The sequence below is a fragment of the Ctenopharyngodon idella genome, chromosome 21 (assembly GCF_019924925.1).
Source record: "Ctenopharyngodon idella isolate HZGC_01 chromosome 21, HZGC01, whole genome shotgun sequence".
Classification (NCBI taxonomy): domain Eukaryota; kingdom Metazoa; phylum Chordata; class Actinopteri; order Cypriniformes; family Xenocyprididae; genus Ctenopharyngodon; species Ctenopharyngodon idella.
Window position 1 is genome coordinate 25,501,575 of NC_067240.1, and position 18,148 is coordinate 25,519,722.

The window sequence follows — 18,148 nt, forward strand, 5'->3', positions numbered from 1 at the left end:
CAAAAACATTTAAAAAGTCTGAGCTGACTGGTAGAGTTTATATGTAGCTTATTGCAAATATCTGAGAATACTGGTGGTTTTGTTGTTTAAATTTGTTCCATGTTCCTTTTGCATTAAATTGTATCTAAAAAAAAAAATTCTAATTTCCAAGCATGCTGGTTATTATCAGGCATCATATCAATCAGAGAAATTGCTGTGTTCTTTTTCATCTATAAAGCACGTCGCACTGGGTAACATCTTGACCCAGCCATCTGTGATCTTGTGTCAGCTATGTCTGACTTTCTCACAGGCACAAGTCCAATAGTGTACAGCTGTGACCATGTCATTCAGTGGTCTGTTATGATCAGCACTGCCTGCGCAGCACAGCGCACTGCAGACAGGGTGTCTCATCAAGTTAATCTCATTAATATTCATAAGAGGACAGCGATATCCATTCATCCCTGTCTATGATGCGATATTTTACAGGAACATCTTATAAAGCCCCAGAATGACAAGCAGAAAGAGGAAAAATGACTTTGTTCATGCTTGAAGTTAAGAAATGTTCCTTTTAGACCTACATTAGTGGTGCCACACTGCTGTCCTCCGAATGTCCTTGGGTTTCCACATGTGCAACACTGTTTATGTGCTCCTTCAAAGTGACTAATGTGTGTTTGAAGCAGATTTCATTCCTTGACAAGTCAACAGAGTATTTCAGGCTCTGTCGGGGCAGGGGGGTTGGGTTGCTAGTTTGTTTTCCCTGGGTGCTCAGGACAGGATAGAAGTGCATGAGATGAATTAAGAAGCCAGTGGAAGAATCTCCCAATGGACTCTCTACACCCATTTAAACGCTGCAGGAGCGAGTCTGGGAGAGCACATCAGCAGTGTTTTATTCTTAGCTTGTACGTATTAAGTGCTGTTCTCTAGTGAGTGCAAACAAGGCACAAGAGGAGCATGCTGGGTAAGATGCTATGAAGATGAATGACGTTGATGGGCGTAACAGAGCCTAAATGATTAACATCAGGGTTGGAGTCAAGACTTTTTCAATGATGTCAAAAATGCATAGAAAGACAGAAAGTCAAACAGCATCTGTTGCTCATTCACAAGGTTAAAGATTTCAAACATGAACAGTGCCTCAAATCATAAAGCTTAAAGCACTTATATAATCATGGTGACGTTCTTTTTCATTCTTCACCTAACGCCCCAATAAAACTAAGTCGAAATACGAACTTGTGGATCCAGGGGTGGGGCCAGCTGAAATCTGATTGGCCCCTGAAGTGCCCCTGCCCTGTCACTCATCGCTGATCTTAGTCAATTCAACCCATGTAAACAGCACTCATTCAAAGGCGTGCGTTTATTGAATGGACTGCGCAAGAGCATAACATAAATGTCTAGAATGTGCACAGTTCAGCTGAATGATAAAGTTTGCGCTCTTTAACTTAACGCTGTTGAACCTACTTTACAAACTTCTGCTAAAATAAGAGCGTGCGGTTTATCTTTAAAACAGGTGCGAGTGGAAGATGCGTTTGTTAGCCTACTATGGCAATGTTAAGTTCCAAGTGCGTTTTCTTTCAGAATTATTGACAGAGGCAAAAACAGAGGCATTTTGTTTGAAATTAAAGAAAGATAATGACACTCAGGTTACGCAGAGGTGTGTTAAAATGTTTGGTCGAAAATAAATGTATAGTTGTTATGAATAATTCACTGAAATTTCAGTCAAGACATGAGCTAGAAAGAGAACAAACAGGGCAATGTCTTACACACTGCAATAAGGATAAAACTGTTAGCGCTTTCACAATAAAATTTCAGATGGTTAGTACCGTTAATTATCATTAAAACTTAATTCAATTATTGCGGTAATGCATGTTTTAATTCATACTCGAAGCCAGAGGGCGCCCTCGCACAGAAAGTACAAGGTAGACTCATAAAAGTTCTCAAAAGACTCATAAAAACTCATCATCTCAGGCATTTTCAAAAGAATGAAATATATTGAGAATGCAACGCTAATCGAAATAGCCTTTATTACAGTAGAATAAGACTACTACAAAATAATGTATATTTTGCCTCAATCTGTAATAAGAAGCCTCATCAGATCTTAAAATTGTAAAATAAATAGAATATATAAAATAAACTGCATGCTTAGTAACTATTAGTTATTATTTTAGTCTCCACTAAACAAAATGACATTGCATGGTCTAAAAAAAATCATAAAATTAAAGAGTTTTAGAGTTGTCCTCAGATTTGAAATATAACAGGGTCAGAACAACATTATTCTATACCTATTTTATTTCATCATTATGTTCATAAATATTCTTTTTGGAACCCAAAACAATAAAGTGTGAAAACAGAGCTCCAAATTTGCACAGAACATTTTTTTTTTTTCAAATGTTGTTTTATTATGTGTGTTATTCTTAATGAAGAAAAAATAAAATATGGAAATATTTAAGCTGTTATTGTAGTAGTTTTTTAATCCAGAGTATTGTGGATTCGAAGCACTTTCGTTGAAGTGCTTCAAAAAAGCTCTAAATCCAGAAAGTGCTCGAATTTAGGGTTTTAAAGAACAGCTGAACAAAGCGCTAGAGCCAGCAGCAGGAAAGAGGTAAAATGTATGCAAAACTCATTAATCTAAGAATTGCAAAACTAAACTTGGCCCCTCACTGTAAAGGGTGGTCCCATATTTTAAAAAATCCTAGATCTACCACTGGTGTGACATGATTTCGAACAAAATTAGATCAAATCCAAGTTTGTTTGGAGTTTGTTTCAGGAGTTTGAAACAAGTTGACAAAAAGCAAACTTTCTGGAAAAGTTTGCCCCGTGGGTTACAAACACCTTCGAACTACCATTGGTCCATGGTGATTAACTAATGGGTAGGTGTCCAATGAGGCTCCGCCTTCTTTTTCGTAAAAAACTTTCTCCGGTTCATTTCTTCTGTTTAATTCATAGAAGTCAGATGCAAGTAAAAACATGAACACGCTGGAGAGCCACTTTATAGTAGAAATTGAAGTTCTTATTACCCCTAAGTGAAAAACCCTTAGTATATCATGGCCTTTAGGGGAAGTCTGATATACCATTTCAGCGGTATACCATTAGCGAACATCCTGACACTGCCAATGCCACTATGAATGACTTTAAAGGGTTAGTTCACCCAAAAATTTTGTGATCACTTACTCACCCTCAAGTTGTTCCAAAACTGCATGAGTCAAAAGAAGATAAAGAATGTTGGTAATCAAACAGTTAACGGTAGCCATTCTAGGTGTATATGACTTTCTTCTTTCTGATGAACACAATCAGAGTTATATTAATAAATATCCTAATGTGGCCAAGCTTTATAATGCCAGTGAACAGGAACAACTAGTTTGAAGCTCAAGAAAGTGCATCCATCCATCATGAACGTACTCCACATGGCTTCTCACCTAACTTAAAACTAACACATTTAGTTGGTTAGTTAGTGATCTGCCAGAGCCAAAAAATATTTTTTAAAAATGATATATATCAATATTGTAGTGCAATTTACACCACAATAATCAAGTTTGTCCCTAATGATTTCCTTCTACTTGTATTTTCAAAAGCTATTTTACTTATTTACGAAGCATACAATAGTGTCAGTAAAATGCATGCTTGATATGAAAGTACAAAAAAGAAAATCAAAGTAAATATCACTTAAAAATATTATATTGTGTCATTTCCATGCGTAATTTTTGTCTAATTATGCAAAAACGGTCTGTATGTAAAATACATAAAATGCTAGCTGTGAATGTAGAATAGTAAGACTGATAACTAGTCAAAATTTCACTTCCTAAAGTGATGTGAATGCCTCCAGTGTGCCAGTATTCCTAATAGATGTTTGCTACATTCCCGTTGTGCTGTCACCAAACCTAAGAACTACATGGCCACAGGCAGCATACTAAAAATCAATCCAGCACTATAATGTCATATTACCTAGAGCTCTGAAAAAAAGCAGGACAGGCACACTAAGTTTTACTGTGAGCTAGCTATTGGGGAGCATCATTTTCAAGCACCCACAACACGGTAGTCACAACATTTTAGCTAAAAAAGCAACAGCACAGGAAGTGTCCCAACTGTAAACAAATGAATATTTGAGTCAGCTTCAAATTGCTTCATAAATATTTCATCTGCCACAGCAGCAGAGACAACTATAATGCACGCTGTTTGCACTGAACGTGAAGCGTTGTTTATCTACTGTCTCTGACGCTAACGCTAGCCGCAGCAAGGAAAAGCGCTCCGTTCTTAGAGAGACCGTGTAGCGCTGCTTTCAGAGCATTGCTCAGTCAAAGTCACATCACGCTGTTATCTATCTCATTGCCTTTCAGCAAGGGCACCACAGCTTCAAAACTGGCAAGAGCGATGTTGTTCGAGTTTGCGTGCACTGCTGACTCATATTGGAAATAATGGGAATGCTACAGCTGTCACATGCGTCCCGGGAAATTGAAATCGTGTTATTCCGCACCCGGTGAACAGCCAGGATTGAAGTAGCAACATCCACCTACCAATGCAAACAAAGGGTGTCTGGTGTCTTTGCATATGTGATATTTTTAACAAACACTCTGCAAGCGGCGGTTTTAAAACAGTGTTCAGTGGTAAAATCGGGCCTGAGCGCCAGTTACATAAGAACATTACAACGGCTCATAGACATCCCTTTTCCACCACAATGAGCATTGCCCCAGGCCTGTCATTAACCTTGACTATGTGTTTTTCCAAACGGGGACCTTGTGAACTCCGGTCCATGTTGGTGGGTTTGTATGTTGGGTCCGCTCAGAAATAAAGACCGGGGTCAGATATCTACAGTCGAGAGCCCTCAGGGTTCTGTTCTGGGCCCGTGGCTATTATTACTCATCACATTCTCATACTGGCACCGATGGAGAGAAATGCATTTGACTATTCATGATACTGTATTTTACACTTGAATGGGCAGCACTGCAACGCCTTATGGATGAAAACAAGAGCCAAACTAAAAACGCCTTAAAGGCAACCTCCGTGTGCACTGGCTTTGACTTATTCAGCTGTTCAGAAATGCACTGTTCTCTCTGTCAAATAAGCGTTCAGAAAACATTGTAACCTGTTAAGATTGCAATACAATGAAATGAGTATCATTCATGATTAACTTTACCTGCTTATTTTGTAAAATGTGCTTCTATGCTGTTAATCCATCTAGTATCCAAAAAAAAAAAAAAGAGAATATACAGTATATTCCTTGGTTACTGGTTGTTTTCAGAGTACTAGTTATATTTGTTGCAATTAATTACAACTACAAATAAAAGACAACTGTATACTGACTTCATGGTGCACAGGAGCATGAAATAGCTGTGTTGTAACATCATTGTGCTGCAGAATCTCAACGATTATCTGTGTCTGCACTACTGTGTCCCTTGTATATTTATACATTAACTGTAGCACAGCTTATAGTGCTATACTGCCATTTACATTACCAGCATGCACTACGACATGAATTAATTATGTGGTAAATTACATTATTATTTTTTTTTTTTTGTATTTTTTTTTTTAAATCTTGTTTTTATGCAGTTATTTTGTGTTTGTTTATATCTATAATTTATATTTGTTGATTGTCACCCAGTATGCCGCGTCTTGAAATCTCGAAATGGTTGATAACATAATATAATGTATATAATATATAATATAATATATTTAACCAAAAACAACCATTCTACTCAGTACAATATGAATGCATATAAGTGACTATATTGCCAAAAGTATTGGGACACCCCTCCAAATCATTGAATTCAGGTGTTCCAATCACTTCCATGGCCACAGGTTTATAAAATCAAGCACCTAGGCATGCAGATTGCTTCTACAAACATTTGTGAAAGAATGGGTCGCTCTCAGGAGCTCAGTGAATTCAAGCGTGGTACCGTGATAGGTTACCACCTGTGCAATTCGTCCATTCATGAAATTTCCTCACTACTAAATATTCCACTGTCAACTGTTAGTGGTATCATAACAAAGTGGAAGCAATTGGGAACAACAGCAACTCAGCCACGAAGTGGTAGGCCACGTAAAATCACAGAGCGGGGTCAGCGCATGCTGAGGCTCACAGTTCGCAGAAGTTGCCAACTTTCTGCAGAGTCAATAGCTACAGACCTCCAAACTTCATGTGGCCTTCAGATTAGCTCAAGAACAGTGCGTAGTGAGCTTCATGGAATGGGTTTCCATGGCCGAGCAGCTGCATCCAAGCCTTACATCACCAAGTGCAATGCAAAGCGTCGGATGCAGTGGTGTAAAGCACGCCGCCACTGGACTCTAGAGCAGTGGAGACGAGTTCTCTGGAGTGATGAATCATGCTTCTCTGTCTGGCAATCCGATGGATGAGTCTGGGTTTGGTGGTTGCCAGGAGAACAATACTTGCCTGACTGCATTGTGCCAAGTGTAAAGTTTGGTGGAGGGGGGGTTATGGAGTGGGGTTGTTTTTCAGGGGTTGGGCTTGGCCCCTTAGTTCCAGTGAAAGGAACTCTTAATGCTTCAGCATACCAAGACATTTTGGACAATTTCATGCTCCCAACTTTGTGGGAACAGTTTGGGGATGGCCCCTTCTTGTTCCAACATGACTGCGCACCAGTGCACAAAGCAAGGTCCATAAAGACATGGCTGAGCGAGTTTGGTGTGGAGGAACTTGACTGGCCTGCACAGAGTCCTGATCTCAACCCTATAGAACACCTTTGGGATGAATTAGAGCGGAGACTGCGAGCCAGGCCTTCTCGTCCAACATCACTGCCTGACCTCACAAATGCGCTTCTAGAAGAATGGTCAAAAATTCCCATAAACACACTCCTAAACCTTGTGGAAAGCCTTCCCAGAAGAGTTGAAGCTGTTATAGCTGCAAAGGGTGGACCAACTCCATATTAAACCCTACGGATTAAGAACGAGATGTCATTAAAGTTCATGTGCATGTAAAGGCAGGCGTCCCAAAACTTATAGTGTATTTTAGCTCGGTAAAAAAATTTGGTCCCACTTTTTTTTTATTAGGTGGCCTTAACTACTATGTACTTACATCAAAAAAAATAAGTACAAAGTACTTATTGTGTTCATATTGTATTGCAAAACACTTCGCTGCTATTGAGGTGGGATACGGGTAAGGTTAGGGACAGGTTTGGTGGTATGGGTAGGTTTAAGGGTGGGTTAAGATGTAAGGGATGGGTCAACAGTGTAATTATAAATGTAATTACAGAAATTAATTACAGATGTAATTACATGCAGGTATTTTTAAAATATAAGTACATGGACTAAAACTAAAACATGTATGTACATAATAAGTGCATTGTATCAAATCATTAATTTAAATGTAAGTAGTACATAGTAGTTATGGCGCCCTAATATAAAGTGGGACCAAAAATCCATATTAATCGGCTACACTCAAGAGTTAAAAGTCTTCCTGGAGCACTAACTAACAAATAAACAAACTAATAAATAAATACTTGCATGTACACTGCTGCTCTATTGTTGTACTAAATATGGTATGGAAGGATTGCTTGTACTGTTTTGTCCCTATTGGATTAATTAGTTATTGTAATTTTCTTATTTGTAAGTCACTTTGGCCAAAAGCTTCTGCTAAATCAATAAATGAAAATAAATGTGTAAAACTGCTTGGGCTAGGGGAACACAGCCAAAGTGTTTCCCAGCACTAAAATAGCAGCTGTAACAGATAGAGTTATGCATGCTATAACCTGACAAAACAAAGTATATTCTGTATTCATAACTTCACAAATCATAGACAACATCTAAAAGGGATATGAAATTAGAAGACATGTTATGAATTAGCTTTTGTTAGGAACATTTTCTGCTGAATGGATACTGGAGAGAATGCATTTGAGCCCACCGGCAACTATAGTTGCCGCAGTGTACAGTTATCATTTTCCTTTTGTAAGTATTTTTCTAGATGTTATCCATGTTTTATGTCTCAATGACATGCAAGAAAACTATAAAGGATTTCAAGAACAAAAAAAAAGGTACTTCCTTCCTGTCACATGAGGCTATCAACTTCCTACTCCTACTTCCAGGAAGCATGGCGAAGGCAAACCCTCCCAAAGAAATGTAATTTTCATGTTACTAATAAATATTTTTTGTTGACATATATATATCTACATAATCATGAAGGTCTCTAGAATCATCCAAACAAGACAAGTCTAGAGATCTATAGTTTTTGGCATACTAAAAATCCAAGCTGCAACTATAGTGCTTTTTGCTTTCATAATATCCCACCTAAAACATACACTCTAAAAAATAATGGGTTAAAAACAGCCCAAGTTGAGTTGAAAATGGACAAACCCAGCAATTGGGTTAAATGTTTGCCCAATGTGCTGGGTAGTTTTATTTAAACTATTGTTTAAAAATTACTATATGGCTGACTTAAAATTAACCCAAAATAGGTTGGAAATTAAAAATCAAACATAATTACAAGAGACAACAATAATAATCAAAAGGTTAACATTTATTAATAACTAATTTAATATATGTCTGTTGTTTAATTATTATTCATTTAACTTATTAATAAATGCTCATTTATTAAACCTTAAATAAAGGTTAATTTCCAACATACTTTGGGTTCATTTCAAGCAAGCAATGCAGTAAAATTCAAACAATAGTTGAGTTAAATAAAACTGCCCAGCAGCTTTGGCAAACATTTAATCCAACGGCTGGGTTAAAACAACCCAATTGCTGGGTTTGTCCATTTTCAACCCAACTTTTTGCGTTGTTTTTAACCCAGCATTTTTTAGAGTGTAACTTCAACCTTTAACTGACATCTCTATAAATAGAATAAAATGAATAAATCTGTCAAAGGAGGAGATGAGAGAGCAATCTTTCCACAGCTCTACTGTCCCACCACCATGTCCCGTGTAATTTTTTCTTCATTCTATTTATTTTTATTTATTTATTTTCATTTCACTTTTTGATACACACTGCCCTGTTGGGGCAACTTAATGGCTGCACTTTGTTCTGCACTGTGTTCCACCACTTTAAGACAAGATTTGTTGTTTTTTCATATTCAAGAGATTATAAGCTAGATGCAGCCTTCTTGGGTTCACATCGAATGTTCTTCGACTTTTATACATAATAAATCTGTTTATGAATAAAGATTGATCTGTTGAATCAGTTATTTTGAGTTAGATGCCAAATGTTCTCCTCCTAGTTAAATTTTACATTGAGGGGGTGCATACAACATATTTGCCCACCGGCAACTATAGTTGCCGCACATTCAAATATGATTTTCAAGAAGAAAAAAAAAAAACACGGGGAAAATAAATGCACAACATGTTCTCATAGGACACTATTAACACGACTATATGCATGAAACCATTCAGAAAAATTTGGGCACAAATGGGTTAATAAAAGAATTTCATTAGATTAATTTTTTCACCTTTTCGTTTGGGAAACATGGGAGACATTGAATGTGCTGGCTGCTCTTTTCTTTGCAACTAAAGTAGTACTTGTGGCTGTTAAGCCAAAGAAGAGAGGTTTAAAAGTACCATTAAAGGTTAAGTATGACTTCAGAAGACTTGGAATATAGTATTCAAATGACATGGATGACATTTATAACACATTTTGTCTTTTTTGGATCTTGAAAGCATTAAAATCTCGTGTAAATCAAGTATAAATCACTTTGGTTGCATGAAAAAGAGCCACCTGATTATACTTCTAAGTATGGAGAAAAAATGTATACATGAATTTTCATTTGGCTGAACTATCTCAAGACAACATTTTTGTTAGTATGTCGTTTCTAAAATGGTCCTATTCAGAGAGGACCAGTTTTCCCTGAGGAGGTCAGGTAAATTTGTGTTGTTGTTTTTTTCCCAGACTCACTTTATGATTTTATTCTCATCTGAATTGAACACATCTGTGTTTTTCTCAATATAAATTATGTAGCAAATTACCAACTGTTCTTTGGATAACTCATGATTCCTCTGAGGAAACTAATTCTCATCCGCACAGGAATGTGTGTGATTGTTGTACAATATTAGTTTACGTCTTCTCTTCATTTATTTTGACCTTCAACAGATATCTGAAATAAAGCTGAATTCCTGCATGCAGCATTTTCATTATGGGCTGAAACCTTTTTCGCCAACTTTCAGGGTAGAATAACACTTCAAGGTTCAAATTCTGCCTGCATCCAGATTTAAAATGTATATTAAATCAATAATAAGAGTCTGATCGCAGACTGCTCAAAATGGGCACATCCAGATATCCAAAGAGTGTTAAAGGGATAGTTCACCCAAAAATGTCAGTCATTCAGTTTTGGGTGATTAAATAATGTTTTTTTATCCATTTGGGTGAACTATGTCAGTGATTCATATCCAGGTGGGTCGGCAGGGGAGTTAGAGCTACTTCTTGCCCTTGAGTTACTGATACTAATATTCTGGTCTCCCCTCTGACCATCCTGTTTTGCCCTCGGATAAAACACTTAACTCCAGTTCACTCCAGGGCCCCTGTGACATGTCGCATTACTCCTCATACCTGTCATCGTGCAAGCCTTCTGGCCACAGAATAACAATAAAGGTTAAAAAAAAGTGTAATCAATCAAAGGAGCTGAATTTTCCTTCACAATACAAAATGTTATGTAAATTACCCGATTGAGGACACACTTCTAGCTGACAAAAGTGCGTCATTGATGGTGTAATCAATAACGATCGATTTTCTGCAAAGAGCTGACCTTTAAATAAAGAATTGGCAGTGACCATATACCTCATAACAGATTCATATAGTGAAAATACACAGCAAACAAGATTACAAAAACAACATACACTTTTATTTAGCAAATAGAAAGGGACCGTTTTATACAAACTGTAAACTAGGTACTGTAATAAATTTGTTGGGTATACCTTGAAGAACTGCAGCACACATATGAACCTGTACAGAGACGGTCAGTGACTTTGCCAAGTAGGACATGTTCCCGGATCGACATCCTTGATGGTCCTGGAACAACATTCCTGTCAACCAATTCAATTTTTAGGTTAGATTTGAGGATAGGCATAATAGTGTTGTCAAAAGTACCAACCGCGATACCAAGTCAGTACTGAAATTTTAAAAAATGTGACGCTTTGAGCGTTGTTGAGCGGATTCGAAAACAACTCTGATTGGCCGTTGTGTTCACGTGCTCAACATATATGTCTGTGATTGGCTACAATGATCAATGCACACATTTGAAAGCACACAGAAGTGTTTGAATTTGAAAGCGTTTTGAAAGCGTGAGCATTTGAAAGCAGATGTCTATCAGCGGACCGGTCCGTGAGCGCTCGGTGAAGAGCGTCATTGATGTCTATTTACAACATGTTTTTGAAGCGTTGATCATTGTAGCCAATCAGAGACATATCTGATGAGTGCGTGAACACAATGGCCAATCAGAGGCGTTTACGAATCTGCTTGACAACGCTCACATTTTTAAAATTTCAGTATCAACTTGGTATCGCGGTACCGAGTCGGTACTTTTGACAACACTAAGGCATAGGCTTAAAGGAATATATTGGGTTCAGAGCAAGCTCAGTCGACAACATTTGTGGCGTGATGTTGTTTTTTCACTCCTCCCTCATTTTCTTTAAGAAAAGCAATGGAAGTGAATGGGGCCAATCCATAAATAATGAAATACTCAGTTTCAAAAGTATAGCCACAATATGCAAGTTAGCATGATTTTAGTGTGAAAACCCTTTCTGTGTAAAGTTATATCCAGTCTTACAGTGTCATTGCCACAAAAATGACTGAAAAATTATTTAAATGATTTTAACATCTTAAATAATGCACATTTTAACAGAAGAATGCTTTTATAAAACTATTAGCTTCACATTTCTGCTTTCAAACCCTTCAAAAATTGTCCCCAGTTCACTTCCATTTAAAGTGCCTTACTGTAACACTGATTTTTAAAATGTATTTATTATTATCATTATTTAGGAAAATGAGAGATGAGTCAAACTTATTTTCTTGGAAAATGTGGTTGCTGTTGATTGAACTTGTACTGAACTCAGAATATTCCTTCAAGGCTGAGGTTGGGGCTTCAAAAACATTCCCAACCAATCGTCTCCGTCTGGTTTCGGGGGTAGATCATGCTAACATCAGGACAAGAATGTTGTTCCAGGACAAACAAAACATGTTAATCCAGGAACACATCCTACTTGATGGGATCACGGAAACCGGTACAGTGCTTTAACTGCATGACAAACCCACATGAAATCGTCATGTACATTTGTTTTCTCTACTCACAATTAAGGACTTAAAGATAAAAAGCACTTGTGTTCACATCTCTATTTTAACATCTTACAACACAGTTTTTTCTCCTGTTTATGTTACAATGCGCATATTCGTTGAGCATCTGAGGTTAAGGTGTCAAATAATCCTTTTTGTATCACCTTGGAATGAATGTCCATAAACAGTGGTACAATGCAGCTGATAAAGTTATGTTTCAAGGGGGTTGTGCTGCCACTGTCACACAGTATCGTAAGTTCTTGCCATTGTCACCGTCATTTTCAGCCTCCTCCAAAAGAAACGACAAAAAACGACAGCTCTCAACCTGAAATCACTGGTTTTTGTATAAAGCAACACCTGCAAAATCAAAAGGTAAACCTGCAATCTTTGGTAAGAAAGAAAACGAGAAACTTGGCCCACTGTTATGTTATTCACTTCTAATTAAAGGACTACCCGTGGTTCCCCAGCAGTTCTGGGAATACCTTAGCATTTGCAATAAAAGAAGCACCTGGGACTTTTCAGAATGTCACCGGGGTTCATTTTAAATGCTAATCACCTCATTGGAGAGAATAAATCTGATGTTGCTTAACTGAATGCTGCTGAAACCAACCATCCTAAATATTCCAACATTAGCATTTGAGTTACAAACGCCGTTTGACACGTGAAGGTCATTAAGACAAACTTTCTGGAATTAAACAAAACATATAGCTGAATATTTCCATAGCAGCATTATGAAAAACGGGTCTTTGACAGGCAGGTGAGTAAACAGAGTCTTTTGGAAAATTCCCTGGAGCACATGTCCAATTTTAGACAAATATGTGTACTGAAGTCTCTGTTCATCTAGTCTCGCTCTCAAAGTTGTCCAAGTCCGTTTCGTATATATTCACTTACTGTATGTTACCTAGTTTGGAGTCAAACATACAGAACAGCTGAAGTTCTTTCTGTCAAGCTTTTAGAGAGAAGGAGAATATTAGAGTAAGAGAGAAGGACGCTGGCAGGAAGTCTGCTGATCATGATGTTCTCAGCATTTTGGCACAGAGTATTATTGAAGGCAAAATATAAGAGATTTGCTCTCAGTTATGAGCTAAATGGGTTTCTATGATCAGCTAAAAATGGGTAAACTGATCTAAAAGCTACCGTCATTGATTTAGAGTAAACATGTTGGTCTGGTTTGCATCTCTCTTGCATTTTTTTCCTAATGCACTCTGAGAACAAGCTCATGCGTGTCAGTTCGGTCAAATCCCGATGTTCATGGGAAGCGCTCGCTGGATGGTAGGCCCTGGAATTAACTTAGATCAAGGGCAGTTACATAACCAAACAAAACAGCTCAACAAATTATTAAAAGTGGGACGGCAGTTTATACACCAGAGATTCTGTTTGGAAAAATGAGCTAAAATGGTTCAAATGTTCCAAGGCAAATTGAGAGACAATGTACCTTAGGATGTGACATATGTTGGTAATCTGACAGCTGACATAACAGTTCAGGGGCTGGATTCTGCACAATAACTATATGCATGATGCAAGATGGTTTTCATCCTGGATATGCTTTGAAGCGCTAGAAAGACCTACAGAGTGCTTCCTATGGTGTTTTCGGCAAGGTCACAACAGCTTTCTGGGTGGCTGGACAGATGCGTTGCATAAGATACTGTAATTACATTTTTCCATTGTGCATTAGCGGTATTCCACACTGTCCTAGAGCAAAGTTCATCCACGTAGAGTTGGCAAAAGAAACTGTTTAAAGGCAGCCGTGGTGCCTGAAACTACTTTTGTACGTTTAGAGTGGATGGATTTAAAGAGGAGAAGCAGAACTAGGAGACTTCTTCTAACATTTAAATACACCCTGTGATGGACACAAATATATATGTGAGAATAATGACAATTGAAGTGTAGGTAACGACTGCTGGGATCATATTTTCCCTGTGCTGTCCTGCACTGTGACATGTGTAGGGCTAACGGTGAGGAAGGGGGTTGGGTTGGGTAAGTAATGTCTTTGACATCTAAGCATTAAAAATTACATCCAAATATCATGGCCACTTCCACAGCTGATAAATCACATAGCAGAAAAATCCACTGCCCCCTGACTTCTTTGACATCACACCAATGCACACATTGAAGACTAGGTTGAGAATGGCTACTGCTCTCAAGTCACATTATGGGGTGGTTCGCACATACAATTTCACAACTAGCAGCGTATGGAGATGTTGACTTAGCCAACTCTGATAAACGGTGAAAAATATAAACAACACTATGTACATTTTATTGTCAACCAAATTTCACTACTTGTGAGCCATTTTACGTAAACTCACCTACAAGATATTTTACTAGCGACCTAACTCTTGTCCTTATACTAACAACAGTAGTTTTATCACAACCACATGGGCATGCACATGTATACACATTTCAAATTCATAACATGTATACATATGCATACATGGTTTATTCACATTACTTTCCATTGATGTCTTGCGACAACTGACCTGTTAAAGTCAATAATAAATGCTGCGAATATTTTGCAGATAGTTATCCAGCATAAAGTGCCTTCAATTGGAACATTCGTTTGTTTTCCGCAAGTTTCATTTAGTCCAAGAATTGTTATTAAGGTCCTCAGTGAAGCTTTTTTTGGATTCCGTACTGTATAGAAACAAGGATTCTTTGTTGGGGTCAGATCTCACCCAATACTCAGCAGGGTATGGATTTGTGCTGCCCGTTTTGTGTTATGGGGTTGATCTTTTCTAGCGAGACTTCCGCATCGCTATCCAAATTCCCCGACATGGAAGGTGACAGTTTCTCAAAGGTCTTTATCCCAGAGTCGTCCTCCTTCTTCTGGGTCTCTTCCTCCTGGCAGAGGATACTGTGAGGGATCACATAGTTGCTGTTGTTGCCCTCTTTGGGGATGTGGCCCTTAGGCTGATACTGAGAAGTAGACGGAGGGCCACCGTTGTTGTTGATACTCACAATCTCTATAGCGTTGCTGCCCGGACAAAGTCGATGACAGCCCAGCAGGATGGAGAACGCCTTGCGGAAGTCAGCATTGAAGGCATAGATTATGGGGTTGAGTGAGGAATTGGCCCAACCGAACCAGACGAAGACATCGAAGGTGGTGGAACTGATGCAGAAGAAGTCGGCACTCTCGTTCGGGTTGCAGAAAGGAACCATGCAGTTCAAGACAAAGAAAGGCAGCCAGCAGCACACAAAAACGCCCATGATGACCGAGAGGGTCTTGAGAACTTTGGTTTCACGCTTGAAGGACATCTTGAAGGAACTTTCGGACTCCATATTGCCATTGTTACCCATGCTACTGTGGCGGTTCTTGGCGCTCTCGGCCGCTCTTTCTAGCGCAGAGATCCGGCGTATCTGCTTCTGGGCGATGCGGTAGATGCGGGTGTAAGTAACCAGCATAATGGCCACGGGTATGTAAAAACTGATCAGGGAAGAGGAGATGGCATATGTCCGATTAAGGCTGGAGTCGCAGTTGTCTGGGGGAAGCTCGCCGTAGGTGCCGTTCAGCTCCGTGTAACTGGTTGTCTGGGCTTTGTGCCAGTTTAGCTGCACTGGGATGAAGGAGATAAGGATGGACAACGTCCACGCCACACTTATCATGATGAACGCCACCTTGGGCGTCATCTTGCGCTCGTAGCGGAATGGGCTAGAAATGGCCCAGTAGCGGTCCACGCTAATGACGCACAAATTCAAGATGGAGGCGGTGGAACACATGATGTCAAAGGCCACCCAGACATCGCAGAAGGCGCCGAATGGCCAAAAACCTACAATCTCGGTGGCCGCTTTCCATGGCATCACCAAAATGGCCACCAGTAAGTCAGAAATAGCCAGCGATATAACAAAGAAGTTGGTGACTTTTGAGCGCAGGTGGCGAAACTTCGTGACGGCAGCGCAGACCAACGTGTTGCCCAGTAAGGTGGTCAGTATGAGGAGCGAGAGAAAACAACCAGTCAGAACTCGCTTCGACGAATCGCGCTGCGACACACTGCTGTCCAGGACCGTGGAGTAGTTCACATCCATGGCTTTTTCACCGAGTCGAATGAGCGGTCACCCCATAATTCCAGACCAAACCAAGAGTGCTTACACAGGAATCGGAGCAACTAGTTGATCTGCTTTGTCCGTCGCTATGCTGACTGCAGCAGTCATCTTGCAAAACAAATATCATAATTTCAATGTTAAAATCTCTTGAGGAGCTCAAAAACGGATCCATGATCTCCCACAGACCTTCCCAATGAACATATTATGACCAAAAGAAGAAAAAAAGACATACATTTAGTCTAGTAATTACTTAATCGAATATATAAACATATTAGCATCTTATTAAGATAATGTTTCTGCTTAAATAATGTTTCTGATTTCATACCTTGTCAGCAGTTTGTTCATCGTCCCACAGCATACTCTCCCAAACAGGTTTAAGCAAACATAGGCAGGCGTGATGATTAGCCTTATATATGAGCTTATCGATAGTATTGACCGGATTGCCGCTGCGTTGGTCTGATTTGTCCCCGCTAATGACAGCAGAAGCGCATCCGTGTCATGTTGTTCCCAAAGCAGACTCTGTTACAGAGAGAACGGGTGACAGTTCGTTTGAGAAACAAGAGATGCGCATTTCATAACAAGATTTCTCCGCTCCTTTTATCAAGCGCTTTGCCAAAGGGCTTCACTTAACCGGCAAAAAAAAAAAAAAGTCTTTCATTCCTCTTTGCGGTGCGTTCCTGTATACATCCAGTATTGTGTTGCGTTCAGCGCATCTCGATTCGAATTTTCACGTTTCAGCCGTCCGATTTGTCCCCGTTCCATCTTGCGCGTAAAGAAAAACATATTCCTTCTTTTAGTTTTACTTAAAAGTGATTTTAAAGCGTTTGCATCGGTCCTTATATGGAAAGGCTGTTGTCATCCCAAGTACATCATGTGGAATTACAGCTCATACTCACTCGTCTGGTCGCGCAGCATCACATGTGCAGCAGCAGTGGCAGTGGAGCGTGCATATTCGTACAATGTCAACTTGACAATGCATTACTAAAAAACTAAAAGATAAAGAAAAACACCAATTAGCTTTAAAAGTAGACTATATATTAACTTCTGTTTAATGCACTGTTGCATGTCTGTCTCTGGGGATTGATGCAAACAGTCTTGAGCATCGTCAGGTTTGTTTTTGGCAGTTTGCTTGAGTTTTTCAGAAGGCTTGCAGTCTTCTGTGCTGGGCTTTCTCAGACAAGCTCTGACAGGTCTTAAGTTATGGCAAGCCGTTTTAACATGCATTTCTTCAAACTAACTTGTCTTTATATTACTAGTTCTTATTTAAAAAAAAAAAAAAAAAAAAAATACTAGTTAGCAATCCAATAGTGAATAGTATCTTTTTGAATTCCTTTTCACATTCATTAAATAATTATTCCATCGTGATTAGTAACATACTATTCCGAATATAACACAACTCTGATTATAAGACGACCCCCCCTTTTTCAAGATGTACCTTTTGGAAAAAGTCTTTTTGAAGACCAAATCTTGTATTTTCTAAAGGAAATTCTTTTATTTAAAAATAATTTTCATATTGCATATTTTTCATATTTTAATCTTTGTATTGAAAGTATGGTAAATACTGGTAAAATGTACCAATGATCACATTTAAAAATAAACACTTTTTGGCATACCATAAAAATAACCTGTAGCCCATCTGAATTATATAACAATTAGGCTATCCATCATCATAGTAAAAATCTGGGTACCGTTTTAAGTTTTAAAATCACGTAAGGAGGAAGTTCGGTCCCGCCAGAAAAGCACGCAAACATGACAGTCATGCGGCTCTTAGCGTTTTTAAGACTGTCTTTTTGTGCTTGCGGTCTTCTAACATTACAATCTGATACACTCTGGCACACTCGTTTATGCATATTTGGCGCCACCTATTGTTGCGGAGGTATTATTGACATAAAAGTCTATACCCTGAATTTATGACAAACCCGTTTTTTCAGAT

General features: G+C 38.7%; 1 protein-coding gene and 1 long non-coding RNA gene across 3 annotated transcripts in view; both read right to left on the reverse strand.

The window, feature by feature from the left end:
- LOC127504128 (uncharacterized) overlaps nt 1-18,148 on the reverse strand; it is a 366,868-nt gene that overhangs the window by 84,017 nt on the left and 264,703 nt on the right. The window lies entirely within an intron of this gene.
- Nucleotides 14,414-17,496, reverse strand: drd1b (dopamine receptor D1b). 2 transcript variants are annotated; one of them, XM_051878536.1, is made up of 2 exons: nt 16,541-17,496; nt 14,414-16,323 (listed from the first exon to the last, which is right to left on the reverse strand). In XM_051878536.1, exon 2 carries the CDS (start codon nt 16,195-16,197, stop codon nt 14,857-14,859), a length of 1,341 nt encoding a protein of 446 aa, XP_051734496.1. In that variant the 5' UTR covers nt 16,198-16,323; nt 16,541-17,496; the 3' UTR covers nt 14,414-14,856. The 2 variants fall into 2 exon arrangements, with proteins under 2 accessions (XP_051734496.1, XP_051734495.1); XM_051878535.1 differs by having other exon boundaries at nt 14,414-16,401.